At 46.2% G+C, this 22,208-nt stretch overlaps 1 protein-coding gene across 8 annotated transcripts in view; it reads left to right on the top strand.

Moving 5' to 3' along the window:
• CACNA1A (calcium voltage-gated channel subunit alpha1 A) overlaps positions 1-22,208 on the top strand; it is a 347,269-nt gene that overhangs the window by 221,984 nt on the left and 103,077 nt on the right. For all 8 annotated transcript variants that reach the window (XR_015166640.1, XM_086408911.1, XM_086408912.1 and 5 more), the window contains exons 8-11: positions 12,202-12,305; positions 13,396-13,511; positions 14,734-14,790; positions 16,502-16,591. Coding sequence is in view for 7 of the 8 variants with exons in the window: in XM_086408911.1 (XP_086265037.1) it covers positions 12,202-12,305; positions 13,396-13,511; positions 14,734-14,790; positions 16,502-16,591 (367 nt within the window). In the remaining variant the exon portion in view is untranslated. The remainder of the gene's footprint in view (positions 1-12,201; positions 12,306-13,395; positions 13,512-14,733; positions 14,791-16,501; positions 16,592-22,208) is intronic.

Here is a 22,208-nt window from a genome sequence, read left to right on the forward strand (position 1 = left end):
ATGAGGGCTTCAGTAATTGTGGCGCGTGGGCTAGTTGCCCCATGGCATATGGAATCTTTCAGGACCAGGGATCAAGCCTGTGTTCCCTGCATTGGAAGGTGGATTCTTAACCACTGGACCACCAGGGAAGTTCAACCTTATTTCTAAATAAGGTCACATCCTGAGGTCGTAGAGGTTAGATTTTCAACTTATCTTGGCTGGGGGGTGGGGGGGTGGGGCAGTGGTGAGGGGGAATTGCATAATTCAGTTCATAGATCTCCCAAATAAACTACTTGCACTTGAACCCTTGTCTGCTGCTGCTGCTAAGTCGCTTCAGTCATGTCCAACTCTGTGCGACCCCATAGATGGCAGCCCACCAGGCTTCCCCTGTCCCTGGGATTCTCCAGGCAAGAACACTGGAGTGGGTTGCGATTTCCTTCTCCAATGCAGGAAAGTGAAAAGTGAAAGTGAAGTCGCTTAGTTGTGTCCAACCCTCAGCAACCCCATGGACTGCAGCCCACCAGGCCCCTCCATCCATGGGATTTTCCAGGCAAGAGTACTGGAGTGGGGTGCCATTGCCTTCTCCAGAACCCTTGTCTGGGACTTCCTAAATTAAGACAGTCCACCTCCCATGGGAGGAAGGCTTAAGAAGAAAGGGATATATGTATACTTATAGTTGATTCATGTTGTCATACAAGCAGAAACTAACAAACATTGTAAAGCAATTTTACTCCAATTGAAAGTAAATTTATAAACAAAAAAAAGAAAAGACAACTCCTCAACCCAAAATACAACCACTAGGATCACTCATTGCTAAGGGCAGAAGCTAAGGTGGGATCTTTGAGTTTCTGCTTAGTGAAGACAGAGCTGTTGCTTTTCCAGACTCATCTGAGCCCTGCCCATGTGCTCTGCCATCTGCCAGGCCTGCCCTAGGACACGCCTAGCTCCATCCGGCCACAGGCAGGAGCAGTGTCTGGACTCTTTGTCCTTTATCTTGTGCTGGAGCCAAGCCCGTGGGCATGGCCTTACCAGCCATTGTCAGGTGACATCCATGGGAGAGTCCGGAAGCACCTGCTTCAAGCATTTTAGAATCCACAGGCATGGAGGCCAAACATCTCTTTTCTTTTCTCAACATTGAAATCCATTTGTTTATTCCATAATTACTTATCTTTAATTATTATTTTTAAAATGTAACTAATTAATTTATTTTCAGCCAACTTGGGTCTTTGTTGCTGCACGCACCTTTTCTCTAGTTGTGGTGCCTGGGTTTCTTATTGCGGTGGCTTCTCTCATTGCAGAGCATAGGCTCTAGGGCATGCAGGCTCAGTAGCTGTGGCTCACGGGCTTAGCTGTTCATGGCATGTGGACTCTTCCTGGACCAGGGATTGAACTCATGTCCTCTGCATTGGCAGGGGGATTCTCAACCACAGAGCACTAGAGAAATCCGATAATTACTTACTGAATGTCCAGTGTGTGCCAGGGAAATGATCAGGTGATCAGGGATAGCACAATGAAGAAGAGAGACAAAAATCTCCACCCTTGTTGGGGAGACAGATGTGACCAATAAACGTTGGTAAATAATAAACTACTCAGAATGTGGAAGATAGACCTTAAGCAAGTGTATAATGTGGGACATAGTGACTTGACCCATTGTCCCATGAGGACCACAGCAGCATGAGAGGACAAGCGATGGGGTGCAGGGGCCAGTTTAGGTCAGGCAATCAGGGAGGGCTTCTCAGAGGAGGGGACGTTTCCACAGAGAAGAGAGTCAGGCAGATGTTTTAGAGAAGAGCGTTCTTGGCTGAGGGAACAGCAGCTCACCTCATGGTATGTTGGGGCCCCGTCCAGGTTTTTCTATTTTTCAGTTTATCTCTTTTCTTTCCCACTTGATTTCCCAGTTAAAGTGCTTTTAGAAAAAGCCTAACCTTAAGTAATCAGAAACACTGTCGAAGATTTATATCAGGATGTGCACCCCAGCATTATCTGTAAAAATAGAACAAAACTGGAAGCAACTGGTAAAATACCGTATGGTCCCTCCATATGATGGAGTATCATGTCGTCATTAAAAATCATCTGTTTGGAGAATATTTAAGGATTCAGGGAAATGCTCACCATATATAATGACAAGTAAGGGGAACTGATTCTTTTAAAAAGAACCAAGGTGTGCATGCTGTGCTAAGTCACTTCAGTTGTGTCCAACTCTTTGTGACCCAATGGACTGTAACCCACCAGGCTTCTCTGTCCATGGGATTCTCCAGGCAAGAATACTGGAATAGGTTGCCATGCCCTCCTTCAGGGGATCTTCCTGACCCAGGGATCGAACCAGTGTCTCTTAGGTCTCCTGTGCTGACAGATGGGCTCAGGCTAACATTGCAAAATACCATAGACAGGGCAGCTTAGACAACAAAAGTGTGCTTTCTCATAGTTCTGGAAACTAGAAGTCCGAGATCAGGGTGCCAGCATGGTCCAGTTCTGGCGAGGGCTCTCTTCCTGCTTGCGGATGGCTGCCTTCTCACTGTGCCCTCTCATGGTGAGGGGGGAGAGAGAGAACAAGCTCTCTGGGATCTCTTTTTACAAGGACACTAATCCCATCATAGGGGTCCCACTCTCCTGACCTCCTATAACCCTAGTCACCTCCCAAAGACACCATCTAAAAACTGCCATTACATCAGGGATTCAACTTATGAATTGTGACATAGTTCAGTCCATAGACCCTTATAATCTCAAGTGTATAATCTTGAAAATATAAGGGAAAAAAAGACTGAATCCACTGTACCAAGATGGCATCTAGGTAGTGGGACTTGGGAATCTTTTTCTTGATACTTCTCTATATTGACAAATTTGTCTACAATGAGCACAACTGACTTTTTAAAACTTTTTTATTTTATATTGGAGTATAGCCAATTAACAGTGTTGTAATAGTTTCAGGTTGACAGAAGGGGCTCAGCCATACATATATGTGTATCTTTTCTCCCCCAAACTCCCCTCCTATCCAGGCTGCTACATAACATTGAGCAGAGTTCCATGTGCTATACAGTAGATCCTTGTTAGTTATCCATTTTAAATATAGCAGTGTGAACATGATTGATTTTTATCCTCTTTTTTATTGAAGGATAGTTGATTTACAGTATTGCATTAGTTTCAGATGTTCAGCATAGTGATTCCATTATTTTTTGCAGATTGTATTCTATTTTAGGCTATTATAAGATATTGAATATAATTCCCTGTTCTATACCATAAATCCTTGTTGCTTATCAATTGTGTGTATAATAGTTTCACAATTTACTTTTATAATCAGGGAATATATTTAAATTTGTCTTGCTAAGTGTTTAGGAGGGAAGAGAGATGTTTTGGTTACTTATAGACCAGGAGATGGGAAGAAAGGGCAAGAGAGAGCATTTTCTGGGTGCCCACTGTATTCTGGGTGTTTTTATTTACATTACCTGTTCAGAGAGAGTACACACAAAAATAAATAAATGACTTCTTGATTCACATAACAGTAATAAGTAGTCATCTTATTACTTTATTATTAAATTAACAGAATAAGTAAAGAAGGGACAAATCTTTACAGAAGAATTTCATCCCTTTCTCCGGGGGATCTTCCCAATCCTGGAATCAAACCCAGGTCTCCTGCATTGCAGGCAGATTCTTTACTTGGGAAAGTGAAGGGTTAACTTTTTCAATGTAAATTCAGACTCCCTAGTTTCTGTTCTCAGACCCCAAAGGATTCCCACCCCAGTTGAGACTGAGAGAATCTCACAGAGACTTCTTTGGTTACAGTGGCTAGGAAAACCCTCCAGGGAGGTGATAGTTTAGCAAGTAACTCAAGTTCTTGCAGTCTGTGTCTGGCTCAGCCCCCACCACAAGTTACCAAGTCCAAAATGTCAAGAGTGTTGATGTTGAGAAGCCCTGCTCTAGAGGACCAGGGATCCTTGGAGATGGGCCACTGGGGCATCCCTGAGCATGGTAGACCTATCTCCATTAGGATTTTGTGGTAGGGTAGGAAGACGATCAGCCCTGGGATTTCTTTGGAAGGAATGATGCTGAAGCTGAAACTCCAGTACTTTGGCCACCTCATGCCAAGAGTTGACTCATTGGAAAAGACTCTGATGCTGGGAGGGATTGGGGGCAGGAGGAGAAGGGGACGACAAAGGATGAGATGGCTGGATGGCATCACTGACTCGATGGACGTGAGTCTGAGTGAACTCCGGGAGTTGGTGATGGACAGGGAGGCCTAGCGTGCTGCGATTCGTGGGGTCGCAAAGAGTCGGACACGATTGAGTGACTGATCTGATGTGCCTATCCAAGCCCAAAGACTGCAAAGGCAGGTATATGTTGAAATTCTGTGCCAGAAGTGTAGTCCAAGTCATTTTTAACTGCTAGAGAATGAACCTCAGTCAACATAGCCAGCTCCCTTGTCCCGAAGCCTCTGAAGGACCCACATGGCTCCAGTGCCCACTGGACAAGCCTCATTGCTGGACCTTCCTGGGGACCAATCTGGATCTGAGCAACATACTGGAATAATAGTGAATTATCAGCCATTTCATCTATGCCACATTATTCTAGGTGTTTCTCTGTGCACCACCTGTGACTCCTGTGGTAGAGTCTTAAATATCCCCATTTTACAGATGAGGAAACTGAGGCCCAGAGCCACACATATGGAGTTAAGGTTGGAATCCAGCTCTCACTCAGCACTGGCTGCCTTGGAATCTGCCATTTGCCGCCTCCTACAGCAAACAGGCTGGAGGACTGGCTCTCTGAGCTCAAGGGGGTGGGCTGGGGGAAGCCCAGGAGGGCTGCACTGGGGCCGTTTGCTAGAGCATTGTGTGCTGCTTGAGCGACAGGCAGTCTCATTTCACAGGGACCCCCTCACCATATGTGCCTGCATGACTCAAAAAAAAAAAAGAACAGAAATCACCCCACCCTACGCGAGGACATCCCCAACATGTTCCTCATCATCTGGGCCAAAGTAGAGTGGGAGTGCGGTGTGGGTGATGGGACCTGCCCTCTTTTGGTTGCTACCCGGGCAGGAAGCTAAAAGACTGGGGTCCTGGCAGACCCAGTACATCTAAAGTTAACATTTTGCCATTTGCTGAGAGCCTACAGCATCCATCCCTACATCTTCCTTTTATCATCAACTGATCCATAAAACAGCCTCATGGAACTTCGCTGGTGTCCAGTAGGGAAGACTCCGTGCTGCCAATGCAAGATGCCTGGGTTTGATCCCTGGTCAGGGAACTAGATCCCACCTGCTGCATCTAAGACCAAGTGTAGTCAAATAAACAAATGAATATTTTTAAAAAGTCATGCGGGGAGATATTTTTAGGTCCATCTTCCAGATGAGGAAACTGAGGCCCACAGTGATGCAAGGACCTGTCAAGATCCCCTAGTCAGAGTGGTGTAATCAGGATTCAAACCCAGCGCTGGGCATTAACTACTACACTCCCCTGGTGGTGGTGTTTAGTCAGTAAGTCATGTCTGACTCTGTTGAACTCCATGGACTCTAGCCCGCCAGGCTCCTCTGTCCATGGGATTCCCCAAGCAAAAATATTAGAGTGGGTTGCCATTGCCTTCTCCAGGGGATCTTCCTGACCCAGGGATCAAACCCTCATCTCCTGCATTGCAGGCATATTCTTTACCACTGAGCCACTCCCTCCATCTCTCTAAAAACTCCCTTTCTCTTTTTCTTTTTCCCTCTCTGTCTGTGTCTCTCTTCACTCTTGGTCTCTGTCTCTTTCTACATCTTTCTCTCTCGCCCTTTCCTTTGTTCACTTATTTCTCTCTCTCCGTCCCACTTCTCTGTACTTTTCTTTGTGGCTCTTACTCTCTGTTACTCTCTCAGTGTCAATTAGGAAAGCCACAAAGCTGTGCTTAGTCGACAGTTAAAATGCCAGTCACGAATGGTAGAAACTAATCCTTGACCTCAGCCCTTGTTAATTCATAGATATTCATCTTGGCCAATATCAAAGCATCAGATCTCGGCAAGGGGGGCGGAGGGGGCACTTTGGATTACACATTCACACAACAAACACTCATTGGATGTGTACTGCATACAGGCAATTTTCTGTGCAGCAAGAGGAAGAGACAAAAATCCCTTTCTGGAGGGGAGTTGACATTTTGGGGGGAGAAGCAAGCTGTCAACAAGATAATTAAGAAATGTTTATATATATGGCAGAATCTTTAATATTTTAGGCTTTGTGGGTCATGCAGTCTCTGTCACAACTACTCATTCTGCTTTCGTAGCACAAAAGCAGCCACAGAGAAGATACATAATGAATGGGCATGACTGTGTGCCAAAAAACCTTTAATTTACAAAAACAGGTGACTAGCCCTTGGGCAGCGGTTTGCCGACTCCGAGACAAATAAAGCAGTAGAAGTGTTGTGGACCCTCAAGGTGAGAGGTTGAAGCTCTTCCAATAAGACCTGAAAGAAGTGAGGAGGGTCCATACAGGGATGTGAGGAAAGAGAGACCCAGGTGGACAAGACAGCCAGTGCAAAGGCCCTGAGGTAGCAGTGTTTCTGGCATTTGTGAAGAGCAGCGAGGTGGCCCATGTGGCTGGAAGTGAAGGAGTGGGGAGCAAGGGAGCTGAAGAGGCCAGAAAAGTTGATGGGAGACCTCAGAGACAGAAAGGCCACATAATTTACCACCCAAACAAAGACCGTTTTGAGGGTGAATGGAGGAAAGGAGGGCTCAAAAAATAATTAGCAGGCATTGCATGATTTAATAACAGGCATAAACTGGGGTTTCACTGGTGGCCCAAGGCAGTAAAGAATCTGCCCGCAATGCAGGAGACCGGGGTTTGATCCTTGGGTCGGGAAGATCCCCTGGAGAACGGAACGGCTACCCATTCCGATACTCTTGCCTGAAGAATCCCATGGACAGAGGAGCCCAGTAGACTACAGTCCATGGGGTCACTCAGTCAGACACGACTGAGAAGCTAACACTTTTTCATAAACTGGGACAGAAATAGAACCTCCCTCATGGCACCTTGGGGCTCTGGGTCTTTCATGGTCAAATCCACTCCATTCTTTTGTCCCACATCTTTGTCCATTTCTCTGTTGATGGACATTTAGGGTTGATTTCCATTTGTCTCATAATTAGTGACCGACTCATTGTGATCCCATGGACTGCAGCCCACCAGGCTCCTCTGTCCATGGAATTCTCCAGGCAGGAATACTGGAGTGGGTAACCGTTTCCTTCTCCCATTGATCTTCTCGACCCAGGAATCAAACCCGGGTCTCCTCCACTGCAGTCATATTCTTTACTGTCTGATCCACCAGCATCTTTTCATGTGAAGTGTGGCTTCTTTATTCTTTATTGGCATATAGTTGCTTTACAATGTTGTGTTCATTTCTACTATATAGCAAAGTGCATCAGCTATACGTATACATATACTCCCTCTATTTTGGATGTTCTTCCCCTTTAGGTCACCACAGAGCACTGAGCAGAGTTCCCTGAGCTCAGAACATATACAACAGGTTCTCATTAGTTGTCCATTTTATGCATAGTAGTGTATATATGGGCTTGACAGGTGGCTCAGTGGGTAAAGAATCCTCCTGCCAGTGCAGGAGACACAAGGGACGTGGTTTCAACCCCTGAGTCAGGAAGATCCCCTGGAGTAGGAAATGGCGCCCCACTCTAGTATTCTTGCCTAGAAAATCCCATGGACAGAGAAGCCTGGCAGACTACAGTCCATGAGGTGGCAAAGAGTCGGATATGACTGAGCACAGCAATACAGCAGAGTGTGTATATGTCAACCCAAGTCTCCCAATCCATCACACCCTCTTTTCCCCTTGGTAACCATACATTTGTTGTCTAAACCACCCCATTCTTATCCTTTATGCTGGGGAGTTGGGTGTTCTTTTGGGCTGAGAGTTGTTTGGTTGTTTTGAGGGGGCTTATTTTTGCATCTTCTACACTTTTTCTGAATGAACCATGCCCAAAATATTAGAAGAAAATAAGCCATAAACCAGAAGGCACTTAAGGATTTTACTGGGACTCAGCCATTAATTTGTTTGATGAGTATTTATCGAGTGCTTGCGAAGCACCAGGCGCCTCGCTAGGTACCAACAGTGCTGAGATGAATCAGTATTTTCCCTCTTCTTTAAGACTCTCTTGGGCCAATTTTTCTAAACAGAAAATACTATGTAAGTGCAGTGAATGAGTGAGATAGAGAAAAAATCAGTCGGATGCAAGCCAGGATGATGGGTCTAGTCACAGCCATGCCATCCACACTGTGTGTGAGCCAGGCAAATCATAGCATCTTCCACAGCCTCGGTTTCCCCCATCCACTGGGTGTGGAGACTGTGGGAATCGAGGGGTGTTTTGTCAGCTCAAACAAGCTCTACTAGAGTGAGAGAGGTTGTCCCACCTGCCTCTCCAATGCCAGCAGAGCTACACTACCTCTGAGACTCTGGGTAGAATTCTTTTTTGCCTCTTCCAAACTTCTTGTGGTGACCATCAACCCTTAGCCTTCTTTGACTCACAGCTGCATCCCTCCAGCCTCTGCCTCCATCGTTACATGGCTATGTGTCCCTGTCTTCACCTGCTGTTTTCCTTTTCTTTTCTGAATATTATTTTTATTTTATTTCTTTATTTTTGTCTGCACTGGGCCTTCCTTGCTGTGCATGGACTTTCTGTAGTTGGATGTGTGGGCTTCTCACAGCAGTGGCTTCTCTTGTGAAGCATGGGCTCCAGGTGCACGGGCTTCAGTACTTGCAGTGCATGGGTTTAGTTCCCTTGTGGCATGGGGAATCTTCCCAGACCAGGGATCAAACCTGTGTCCCCTGCATTGGCAGATGGATTCTTAACCACTGGACCACCAAGGAAATCCCTGTTTTCCTCTTCTTAAGAGGACACCAGTCCTATTGGACTAGGGCCCACGACCATGACTTCATCTTAACTTGATAGCAGCTGTAGAGACCCTGTTTCCAAGTAGGGTCCCATTGACAGGTCCTGGGGGTTAGGATTTCAACATACCTTTTGACAGGATACAATGTAGCCCACAACAGGGATCTCGGACATGAGACCTGACCTCCATTTGCCTCAGTTTCCTCACCCAGGAAAATGGGAAGGATCACACACCACATTTTGTGAGAGGATCAAATGGGCTCCGGTAGGCTGAGGCCCTGGCATCGTGAGTGTCTTTTATGCCAGGCAGCATCACGGGGCCAGGTGCTTTAAGGGCATCAGGGAGCTGGGGTGTAGGCAGATCCCAGGATGGAGGGGCTGGCTTGGGACCAAGGGACCTCAGCCACTTCTCCCCCATTCAGGCCTGCCCTCCTCCGCCCACCCCCCACCACTCTGTCTCCACGCCAAATCTGCCTCCTGAGACAGCCCAGACTTTTTTCATCTGTTGGCCAGTGCAGGCTTTCCCTTCTAGGCTATATTTAGCCCCAAGAAATGGGAACAAAATGCCTCAGCCGCTGCAGCACTGGAGGGGGAAACACAAAGCCAGTTCTGCCTTCTGTCCAGTCCTTTCTGCTGACCCTTTTCTTTCTTCCAGAACCTTCCAGAAGCAAAGCATTAGAACTCTGTTAGAACGCAAGTGTGAGCTGGGACTGGCACATTCATTGTCCCCAGAACCTGTCTGTGTCCATGATGATAAAAGTTGGCTTTTTTGGTTTGTTTTCTTTCTTAATTATTGTGACGAAATAAGTATAACCTAAAATTTACCATCTAATCCATTTAGGTGGCCACTTCATTGGCATTAAGTGCATTCATGTTGATATAAATTGTCACCACTGTCCATCTCCAGAACTTTCTCACCTTGCAGAACTGAAACTCTGTCCTCGTTAAACACTAACCCTCTGTCCCCCTCCCCCAGACCCTGCCCACCGTTCTACTTTCTGACTCTGAATTTGACAAATGTGGGAACTTCATATGAGTACAATCATATAGTTTTTATCCTTTCATGTCTGGCTTACTTCACTTAGTATAGTGTCCTCAGGATTCATCCACACTGCAGCATGTGTCAGAATCTCCTTGCTTTTTTAAGGTAAAATTGACTTTGTTTGAAAAAAAAACTTTGGGGGAGGTTCAAGTGAAATCAATATACAGAACACTTCACAAATCATAAGCAAGGAGCTTGATAAATTTTTACAAACTGGACTCGTGGGTATAACCAGCACCCAGAATCAGGAAACAGAGCGTTCTCAGCCTCGAGAGCTTCTCCTCTTGCTCTCTCCTCAGTCACTACTCTCTCCAAAGGATACTCCATCTAGACCTCAGATATCATCAGCTTGTTTGCCTGTTTTTGTATTTTACATGAATGGAATCTTACATATTGGGCTGGCCAAAAAGTTCTATTGGGTTTTCTGTAACATCAGGTGGAAAAACCCGAATGAGCTTTTCGGCCAACCTAATACATGCTCTTTTCTGTCTGGCTTTTGCTGGAGGCCAGGTCTGTAAGGTTTCATGTGATGAATGGCGGTCTTCATTGCACAGTATTCCATTTATTTATTTTCTCTCTTGTTGACAAGGATTCAGATTGTTTCCAATGTGGGGCTGTTATGAAGATCACCACTATGAACATTCTTACATATATCTTTGGCATAGACAGGTTCACATTTCTGCTGGATAATATCCCAGGGGTGCCATGTTCAGGTCATAGTGAAGGTCCATGATTAATTTTAGTAGAAATTCCCATCCCATTTCAAAGTGGTTGGACTATGTGTGATGGATTGAATTGTGCCTCCTCCCAAATTCACATGTTGAAGCTCTAACCCTTAGTACCTCAGAATATGACTTTATTTGGGAATGGAGTCATTGCAGGAATAATTGGTAAAGATGAGGCCATTAGGATGGGCCCTAATCCAATGTGACTAGTATCCCTATAGAAAGGGGAAATTTGGACACAGAGGCAGACATGCACAGAGAGAGAAAGTCATGTGTTGATGAAGACAGAAATCAGGGTGATGCATCTACAAGCCAAGGAACCACCAAAGGTTGTAGCAACCCAGATACCAGGGGAAAGGTATGGAACACATTCTCCCTCAGAGCCTCTAGAAGGAACCAACCATGCTGATACCCTGATCTTGGGTTTCTGGCCTCCAGGACCAGTAAATTTCCATTGTTTGAAGCCACTCATTGGTGGTTCTTTGTTACAGCAGCCACAGGAAACTCATACACCATGTTACCCTCCACTGACAGCATGCGAGTGTTCTAGTTCCTTCACAGACTCACCAGCACCTGGCATTGTCAGTCGTTCGCATTTTAGCCTTTCTGCAGGGCAGCAGTAGCACTGAATGTGTGTTTAAAGGTGAGCTTTTAAAGCCACATTTGGGGGCCCCACATTCTGCGGATGTCACAGAGCTGATGAAGCACCAGAAGGCTTCCCACTAGGACTGGGGTTAAGTCCATAGGCTCTGGGGTCCGGCCACCTGGTTCAAATCCTGTGTCCACCACTGTCTAGCTCTGTAAGCTCAGGCTTCAGTTTTGACTTCATGGGGCTCGTTTTCCACAATTCATGACAATAACATAGGGACATCATGAGGATTAAATGAGTAAATAAACCAGCATCAGTAATATGCTTAGAAGGATGTCTGGCACAAACAAAAAAAGTACTAAGTGCTGGATTTTATGTTTCTTTCTTTCTTTAGTCTTGATTTTCTTCCCCTCCTAACTTCCTCCTTGGCATAGTGTCCTGTTCTCCCAGAGAGGAATGTTCTATTTGTGGACAATCCTCCCCCTTGAGAATTGACTAGATAGGCTTTTCTGGCAATTTTTCTGTGGTTGACATTGATGCTGCAGGCAATAGAAGTGGAGGACACTTGAGGAAAAGTTTCATGGTCCTGCTGTCTAGCTTGGTGATTAAACCTAACTCTCAGACCTTGCCACCATGCACCTCCTCTCAAGGGAGACAGTATGACTGGGAGAGAGGGAGGGAACTAAGGGTTTATTTCTACACTTCAGTGGGGTTTTCCCCTCCTGCTACTGGAGTTTGGTGTGGGGAGTCCTCCTGAGTTTCATGCTGGTTTTTGGTCCCCTGAAAACCTGTGAGTCGGAGGGAGCTTTGTCCTTCCAGTGGTACCTCTGTAGTTTCCCCCACTGGTTGATCTTGTGCTCTCTTCCCCTCTCTGGGCTACCAGGACTCTAGGACTCCACAAGCCAAGGGCATTTGAGAACAAAGCCCCTGGAGAACCAGAGCTACCCCTCCACCTTTCAGGTCATACCTAAGTCCCACTCTGTACTCACCTGCTTTCCTTCCTCACCCCTCGTAGAGCAACGATGCCTCAGGGAACACTTGGAACTGGTTGTACTTCATCCCCCTCATCATCATCGGCTCCTTTTTTATGCTGAACCTCGTGCTGGGTGTGCTTTCTGGGTAAGTCTCTGCTGCTCCTCCCATCCCACTCCCCAACGCCATCTTTTCCCCAGGAAGATGCCATGAAAACTTTGTTTTCATTCTCCAGGCACAGAATAGGTCTCTTCTCTTGCTTTGGGTTATTGGTGCATTATCAGCAATCCATGTACAGATGCTCAAATTGTGTACTTCTGGGGACACCCAGTGAAAAGATTCATGGGAACTGAAATCCAACCCAGGCTTCACTCACTAAGCTTCACCCCTGGCACTGAGCTACTTCCAAAAGGTAGCTCAGTGATTTTTTTTGAAGGTTTTCTCAAATTTTTCAGACCCACAACACAGAACACAAGAAAATTCTATAGAGTTTTAATTTCTATAATTTACATTTAAAAAAAATAACAGGTTGGGTTTTCCCCGTCCCTTATTTTCCAAATATAAAATTGTAGCTTACAATCAAACATGCATTTTCATAACACACATTGTACCCTACCCCCAAGATTGTTTATCTGGCTTCATCATAAATGAGTTTAATTTTTCTTACTACAAGCCTGGGGATTGGTTTGCTGGCTCCATGGTGTCGTGATAGACCCCAGCTTCTTCTAGCTTTCCATGCTGACATCCTTATTGGAGACTTTAAATCTCATGGGATTCTTTATGGTCTCAAAATGGCTACTTCATACTCACAAGATAGGCATCTCACACTAAACAGGAAGAGGAAAAAGGGAAACCCGAAGGGTCCTATATCATGGAAGTGAGATTGCCGCAGAAATCTTCAGCTTATGTGTCACTGGCATAACTTAAAAAAGGGATGAAACTATTCTTTAGCCAAGAATACAGAGAATGAGAATGGGGTTTACAGCCAGCAGTGGTTGGCATGACATGGTTTATGGTTTTGTGGGGTTTTTTTCTCTAACTGGGTGTAGTTGGTGGGAAACGTGGGAAGCTGGCAGAAATGCCCACTCCTATAGTATTCTAATCTTCTCCCAGAAGACCTGATTCCTCTTGTTTAAATGCACCGCCCTCCAGGGATTCTGAATCCCCAAACACACACACGCACACACTCCCTAAAATTTCTGAAACAGCCAGACCTGACTCTCCTGCGCTTCTTCAGGGAGTTTGCCAAAGAAAGGGAGCGGGTGGAGAACCGGCGGGCATTTCTGAAGCTGAGGAGGCAGCAGCAGATTGAACGAGAGCTCAATGGGTACATGGAGTGGATCTCAAAAGCAGGTGAGGCCCTTTCATCCTGGGGCCCAAGAACTGAAATCTCATGTCACGGAGCACAGTGAGAGTCACGCATGCAGTTTGGAGATGGATGAGGGGAGGGGACAGAGGATCTGAACTGGTAGTCCCGATGTTTAGCAACGGGAATCCAGAGAGATGAAGCCAGGACATGACGTAACATTATACTTGAGAGCTCTAAAACCAGACATTGGTTTAGATCCCCACTCTGCCACCTCCTAGCAATGCTCCTCACTGCCCTGTGCCTCAGTCTCCCAGCCTGTTAAACAGAGATCATGATAGTACCTACCTCATAAAGCTGTTGAGATGTCCCTAAGGTAATCTAAGCTAAGTGCTTGAACTTCCCTGGCTGTCCAGTGGTTAAGACTCCACACTCCCACTGCAGGGAGCATGGGTTCAATCCCTGGTCAAGGAAGATCCTGCATGCCAAGTGGCTCAGCCAAAAAAAAAAGAGAGAGACAGAGAGAGAGCAGTACCTAACATACTGTAGGTATTGTACATGTTTATTTGTTTGGTAATTCAGACAATTATGGGGAACCTGCTGTATGCCAGACAGTGTTCTAGACACTGAGATTTGGTCTCTGCCTGCAGGGCTCTGATAGTCTAATGAGAGAGACAGAAAATAACCAAATACACATAATATTGGGTGTTGCTAAATGCTCAGAGGAAAAATAAAACAGGGTAGGAGGCAGGAAAGAGAGACAGCAGGGTGATCAGAGAGGGTCTCTCTGAGGAGGTGACCTCTGAGCAGAGACCTGGAGGAAGTGAATAAGGAAGCCCTGTGGATGTCTCGGGGAGGGGCCTTCCCGCCAGAGGGAACAGCAAGTGCAAAGGCCCTGGGGTAGGAGCAGAGTGGAGTCACAGCAGGGAAGCCAGTGGGGCTGGGGCAGAGTGAGGGGAGAGCAAGAGGAAAGGAGGACTGGGAGGTGACAGGGGTCAGGTCAGGCAACATCTTATAAGTTATGGTTAGGAGGTTGGTTTTGATTTTGAAGCAGATAGGGATGATGTTGGCATTACAATGTTGCTTAAGTGGGGCTGGGAGTCAAAAGCAAGTTAGCAAGCACATCTCTGGCTGATAGAGTTGTCACTCAGCAAGGGAAGACTGGAGTGCCTGGGAGGACTCTTCTCCTTTCCCATCCAAGGGAACCCATCCCCAGGAGAGTCCTCCAGATGCTGGAGCGTAAATTAACTATGTGCTCTTGCTCTTCAGAAGAGGTGATCCTCGCCGAAGATGAAACTGATGGGGAGCAGAGACATCCCTTTGATGGTAACTGCTCTGAACCTGGCTTGGGGGTTGGGATGGGTCCCAGGGAACACAGGGGGAACCAGAGCTGGGGGGATGGGTTGCTTCTTTTTGAGGGGCCTCCAGGGAATGGATGTTCAGGGCCCAAGTGATGCCAAGAACTAACACAAGACTGGGCCGCGCTCAGGAAGATATGGAGAATGGTGAGACTCTGTTTCCTCAAGGAATTTCAGGACTTTGTCACAGGGTTCCTGTTTCCTGCCTGCCCTCTCTGCTTTGACCACGTGCCCAGCTTCTGCTTTGTGCCTCCGTTTTCCTCATCTGTCAAATGGGCGTGATAATTACCATACCTACCTGAGTTGATTGTTTATGACTGTCACACTAAGTATGGTAGATAGAATGCATAGGACGGTGTCTGGCTTGGGGTCAGCCCCATCTATGTTCACTAAGTAAAATAATAATAAGCAAAATAAGTAATAGTAATTTCAGGGACTTCCCTGTCAGTCCAGTGGTTGAGACTCCCTGCCTCCAATGCAAGGGCCACAAGTTCAATACTGGGTCGGGGGACTATGATCCCACATGCCACAAGATGCAGCCAAAAATTTTTTTTAAAGTAATTTCAGCAATGGAAGTACCCTGGTGGTTGGTCCAGTGATTAGAACTCAACACTTTCACTGCAGTGGCCCAGGTTCAATCCCTGGTTGAAGAACTAAGATCCCACAAGCCATGCACTATGGCCAAAAATAAAATAATTTCACCAAGAATCCAGCTTACTATTAAGGACAGTTGTCTTACATTAGAAATTTGACTAGACAGAGCAGTGACTGTGGATTGAAGAAACCAGGAGTGAGAAGGAAGGAAAGGAGATGGGGCTCCATCCTAAGAGTAACATGGATTTTACTCTTTGAGACAAGAGAAAGACAGTACCCATAAATGAAAGTGAAAGTCACTCAGTCGTGTCCGACTCTTTGCAACCCCATGAATTGTAGCATGCCAGGCTCCTTTGTTCATGGGATTCTCCAGGCCAGAATACTGAAATGGGTAGCTGTTCACTTCTCCAGGGTATCTTCCCAACCCAGGGGTCACACCCAGGTCTCCTGCATTGCAGGCAGATTCTTTGCCATCTGAGCCACCAGGGAAGCCCAAGAATAATGGAATGGGTAGCCTATCCCTTCTCCAGTGGATCTTCCTGACCCAGGAATCAAACCAGGGTCTCCTGCATTGCAGGTGGATTCTTTATCAGCTGAGCTACCAGGGAATGGGGGTGTCTAAATCACTTTATTGGAAGTATGTGCCTGAACTCACTATCCCCTGGAGAGCTCTTGGAGTGTAGAACCTAAATATTAAGGAAGGGCTCCCACAGTCCCAGCCAGCCTGGCAAGTGCGCTAAAGGTTAAGGGGGTGGGCCGTTTTCATAGGAGTCTACATGTCCAATCCCAGGACTCCTAGAGGGAAAATGTTGACCAAGAGCCCAGACTTAGATTAAGCAGGAACTTGGTTCTCATCTTTACCTCATAAGCAAAGTCATGTAACCTCCCTAAGCTTCTGTCCCCACATCTCTGAAATGGGCATGCTGTTACTTCCCATGAAACCAGGCTGCTACGTGGGTGAAATCCAACAACATGGAGAAAGTCCCTAATAGAGCGCCTGGCACCCAGGGACACACGCAGTCAATGTCATTGTTATAGCAAAAAGGGTAACATCTTTTTCTCTTGCCGTGTTTCCAATGTTGGAGCTCTGCGGAGAGCCACTATAAAGAAGAGCAAGACAGACCTGCTCAACCCCGAGGAGGCTGAGGATCAGCTGGCCGACATCGCCTCTGTGGGTAAGTCCCCCAGCTGCTGCCTGGCCATCATTTATTATTTCCTGGGAGATGAAGGTGAGGGCTTGGAGCTGCCTGGATTGGGTTTTAATTCTGCCCGTCCTCAACTGTATTTCCTGGGGCAGATGACATGATTATGGGAATAACAACAGCGCCTGTCTTCTCGTATTGTTTCAAGAAGTAAAATTAAATAACACACGTAGAAGTAACTGGACCTATGTCAAGTAAAACTAAATACCCACTGGACTGCACTTCCCTGGTGGTCCAGTAGTTAAGACTCTGTGCTTCCACTGCAGGGGGCACAGGTTCGATCCCTGGTCAGGAACTAAGATCCCACATGCCTTCTGCTGCAGCCAAAAAAAAAAAAACACACACATATAGCATTTAGAACACCATGTGGCAGAAAAGAAGATCCCCATGATATTGGCTAATATTATTCATGAGTAACGTTATTATTCATTAATGCTTACTCAGGAGGCTACTGTTACTGAATGCCCATTTGTGAACAGGACCGAGATCAAATCCCTACCCTTGTGGAACTTACAGTCCAGTGCAGAAAATAGATATTAAGCAGGTAATTACAGAAATAAGCTTGTAATGATAACGACACTGCAGAGGAGATGCTCCTCACTCAGCTGCTCTGGAAGAGTGGAGTGTAGTCAGAGAGGGCTTCTTGGAGGAGGTGACATTGTTCTGAGAACCGAAGGGAAGATAGGAGTTTGCCACAGCAGTGGGTGCAGAGTGAACCAGGCAGAAGGCTGTGCCCAGGCCGTTGTCATTGGTTATTGCCGAGGACAGAGTTTGAGGTGGGAACATTTGTCTTTCCTTTTTACCCCTCTTGGGTGAGACTGTTGCTTTGACCTTCTCTAAGGAGATTCTGTTATTTTTTTGAAACTGAGTCTTCATTGCTGCACTCAGGCTTTCTCTAGTTGCAGCAAGTAGGGGTCTAATCTGCACTGTGGTGTGTGGGCTTCTCCTTGTGGCGGCTTCTCTCGTGGAGCACAGGCTCTAGGGTGCTTGGCCTTCAGTAGTTGCAGCGCATGGGCTCTGTAGTTGCGGCTTGCAGACTCTAGGGCACAGGCTTAGTAGCTGTGGTTGTCTGGCTTAATTGCTCTAGAGTCTGTGGAATCCTCCCAGACCAGGGTCGAACCTGTGTCCCTGCATTGACAGGCAGATTTTTATCCACTGAGCCACCAGGGGAGAAGGCAATGGCAACCCACTCCAGTATTCTTGCCTGGAAAATCCCATGGATGGAGGAGCCTGGTAGGCTGCAGTCCATGGGGTCGCGAAGAGTCGGACATGACTGAGCGACTTCACTTTCACTTTTCACTTTCATGCATTGGAGAAGGAAATGGCAACCCACTCCAGTGTTCTTGCCTTGAGAATCCCAGGGACGGGGGAGCCTGGTGGGCTGCCGTCTCTGGGATCGCACAGAGTCAGACATGACTAAAGCAACTTAGCAGCAGCAGCAGCAGAGCCATCAGGGAAGTGCCTGAAATAGGTTCCTAAAAATTCCAGTTATGAAGGGGATTCCCTGGCGGTCCGGTGGTCAGGACTCTGCACTTTCACTGCCAAGGGTGCAAGTTCAGTCCCCGATTGGGGAACTAAGATCCGACAAGTCACATGGTGGGGCCAAAAAATAAAATAAAAATTCTAGTTATGGGGCCTCCCTCATGGCCCAGTGGTAAAGAAACCACCTGCCAATGCAGGAGACACGAGTTCGATCCCGGGTCTAGGAAGATCCCACATGCTGAGGAGCAGCTAAGCCCATGCACCACAACTTTTGAAGTCCGTGAGCCTAGAGCCTGTGCTCTGCAGTGAGAAGCCACCACAGTGAAGAGCCGGCAACCCGAGAGTAGTCCACTCACTGCAACTAGAGAAAGCCGGTGCAGCAGCAAAGGCCCAGCACGCCTAAATAAATAAATGGGTTTTTTTTTTTTAAAGTCTAAGTATGAAGAGTAGATGAGAGAGCTTCCAGGCAGAGAAAATAACAGGAGACTCTGAGAGGAGCAGACATTAAGGCTGAATGGGTATCGTGTGGCTGGAGTGTAGAGGCAAGGTTGGGGGAGGGAATTCAAAATATACACGTGTTTTGGGGAATTCCCGGTCAGTCCAGTGGTTAGGACTCCAGACTTCTATTGCAGAGGATACAGGTTTGGGCCCTGGCTGGGGAACTAAGATCCCGCAAGCTGAACAGCACGGCCAAAAATAAAAATCAAAAGGTACTTGTGTTTCTAATCCCTAGGAACCCACTACTTCATACTCAGGTTGCTTCACTCCCCCCTAGTTTATAAGCTTACTGCTGAGTTTCAACATGATTTCCATGCCATCCCACACTCCAGAGGGTGGCCACACTGTGGCTTGCTCAGCCTTAGCTTTATTATATGGTATCTGAGTTGTTTCCAGTTTTTGCCTTTACGAGGAGCACTGCTGGGAGCATTTACGTACAATGACTCCTCCCACCCTTTGGGAGGATTTCTTTGGGGATAATTATAGGATCAAAGATATTAACAGCTTTTCAACTCATTATTCACAGAGCTGTTCTGAGTTTCAAAAACATTGAACCCATTTATAAACCTGCCAAGTATGCAGACGTTTATGGACTCTCCCACCCCGGCCATTGCCTGTTACGTGTTTAATTTCCTTTCTGGATAAATCAGTTTGTAATGATACCTTAAAGCTTGTTTTAATTTGCATTTTAAATTTCTAGCCAAAACACTCTTTTTCCTCATAATGATGAACAAATCCTGCTTCCACTCGTGGATACATCTGTTTCTGTCCTTCTAGAAAATTCAAGAATCAGGGTGCTCCATCATCGCCCTGTGCGTTTGATTGGTTATGTCCGTCCCACAAATCTCCCATTTAAGTTGCCCAATTTTCTAATCTGTTACGTTAAATTTTGATAGGCAAACATTTTTGTCTATACCACATGTATTAAATGCCAGGCACTGAAACCGTGGGGTACCCAAGTCAAACTCTCCTTTATGGCTGAGACTGAGTTGTTGTTTAGCCACTAAGTCGTGTCTGACTCTGCGACCCCACAGACTGCAGTGCACCAGGCTTCCCTGTCCTTCACTATCTCTGGGCGTTTGCTCAGACTCATGTCCATGAAGTCGGTGATGCCATCCAACCATCTCACCCGTTCTTAATTAACAGGGAGATACTATTTGTCATCAGTCCTTCTGGAAAAGATGAAGAAGTATTACTACCCAATGTTGGCAAAGATGTGAAAAAATGGGCATAGCCTTATGCTGTTGGCAGGAATGCAGTTTGCAGTGTTTTCTGATGTATGGTTGGGCGTTATTTAATTGTTGATGTTTATATTCTTTGACCTAGAATTTCTGCTTCAAAGATTTCTTCATGTATGCCAGAGATCTATGTACCAACCTTCTGTTTCTGGTATTCAGAAAAGTAAAAACCAGAAACAACCCATGTGCCCCAAAGTAGGGAGATGGTTAAAGAAATTATATAACATTTATATACCATCGAATACTCTGCTGCCAGGAAAAAGAATGGAGCTGTTACGGCATGGAAATATGTCTGAAATGTATTTTTTGGTGAAAAAATAGCAAGTTGTGCAACACCATGTAAAATATGTGGTCTCATTTTTAAAACAATATTAAGAAATGTGAGAGATACTTAAAGATGTGGAAACTGAAGGGACTGCAGAGGATTTTCACTTTCTTCATGACGTTTTCCTGAAATGAATGGATTAGTGACAGGCATTACTTTTTAAATTGTTATTTATATCAGGCCTTCGTTGCAGTACACAGGATCTTCGTTGCATCATGCAGAATCCTTCGGTGCAGCACACAGACTCTCTAGTTATGGCACGCGGGCGTAGTTGCTCTACGGCATGTGGGATCTTAGTTCCCCGACCAGGGACCGTCAGGGAAGTCCTAATTTAATTACTTCTTGAAAAGCCCTATCTCCAAAGACAGTTGCAATTCAGAGACACCTGAGGGGCAGGAGGTGGTTAGAACTTCAGTCTGTGAATTTAGGGGGTGATACGGGGGGATAGTGAGAATGACCCTGAAAGCCACAATGGATTCACAGAGGGTCTGTCTTGTGGCTGAGCTAAGAAAACTTGGAGAACCCATGTTCAAGGCTGGCATTCGATGAACATGTGATAAAAGGAAGATAAGAAACCAAAGTAGAAAGCCGTCAGACTGAATAAGGACCGACACTGTCCCATGGCACCTCTGTTAAGAAAGCAGGTGAGGGCTTCCCTGGTGGCTCAGTGGTAAAGAATCTGCCTGCCAGTGCAGGAGACACAGGTTCAATCCTTGGTGCAGGAAGATCCCGCATGCCATGCAGAAACTAAGCCTGTGTGCCACAACCATTGAGCCTGTGCTCTGGAGCCCAGCTACTGAGCCCACATGCCACTACTACTGAAGCTTGGGTGCCCCAGAGCCCATGCTCCACAACAAGACAAGCCACTGCCATGAGAAGCCCACGCCCTGCCAGGAAGGGTAGGCCCCACTCGCTGCAACTAGAGAGAAGCCCACGCAGCAACGAAGACCCAGCATGGCCAAAAAATAAATAAATAAATTATTTTTAAAAAAAGAAAGAAAGCAGGTTGACTTTCAACTTTGTCAATAGGTTTAAAACACAGGCCAGTGGCTTGGTCTCCCAGGACAAGGTTTGCTACCGGCAAACCCACCTAAAGCCAGCTCCCTTGCCTGGTATAGCTCAAAAACCCACAGGAAGGGGTTCCTATGCTGGCAGAGACTTCGTAAATAATCTTGAAAGAGACCTCTGAAATTCCAGGGTTCTGGCAAGGAGACACCTTCACCTTATTTATCTCTGTAAAATAATAACGTGTTTCAAAGTCGGCAGGAACATGTGGCATTTTGCCCTGTATTATTTTTCCCAGTAAATGCTGTCTTTAAGATCTTTTTTTATATAGTTCTGTGTACTCTTGCCACCTCTTCTTAATATCTTCTGCTTTTGTTAGGTCCATACCGTTTCTGTCCTTTCTTGTGCCCATCTTTGCTTGAAATATTCCCTTGGTATCTCTCATTTTCTTGACGAGATCTCTAGTCTTTCCCATTCTTCTGTTTTCCTCTATTTCTTGTAATTGATGATTCTACCATGTTGTCAGTTGATAAACATATCACAAAACGGTCTCATATAAGGGACTTCCCTGGTGGTCCAGTGGTTAAGAATCTGCATTCCAACGCAGGGGACACGGGTTCAATCCCTGATCAGGGAACTAAGATCCCAACGCCACCAGGCAACTAACCCAAGTGCTGCGACTAGAGAAGCCTGTGTGCCACAATGAAAACCAAGTGCAGGCCAAAAAAAAAAAAAAAATGATCTCATGTAGAGTTCATCAGCTAACGGGAAATATGGACCTAGTGCCATCACTAGGAAAAGTTGAACCACGAATGGAATCGGCCATCACGCCACCAGTACTTTAGGAAAATCAGATTCCCTTTAGGTGATTTTAAGGACAGAAGTTCCGCGTGGGCTGTGTTCATTTGCTAGGGCAGCTGTCACAAAGTATCACAAGCTGGGTGGCCTAAAACAACAGAAATGTATTCTCTCACAATTCTGGGGACCAGAAGTCCAAACGGAGATCGAGATGTTGGCAAGGGCTGTGCTGCCTCTGAGGACT

This window comes from Bos grunniens, chromosome 7 (assembly GCF_055505025.1).
Source record: "Bos grunniens cultivar Pamir isolate PY7600 chromosome 7, Bosgru_T2T1.0, whole genome shotgun sequence".
Lineage (NCBI taxonomy): Eukaryota > Metazoa > Chordata > Mammalia > Artiodactyla > Bovidae > Bos > Bos grunniens.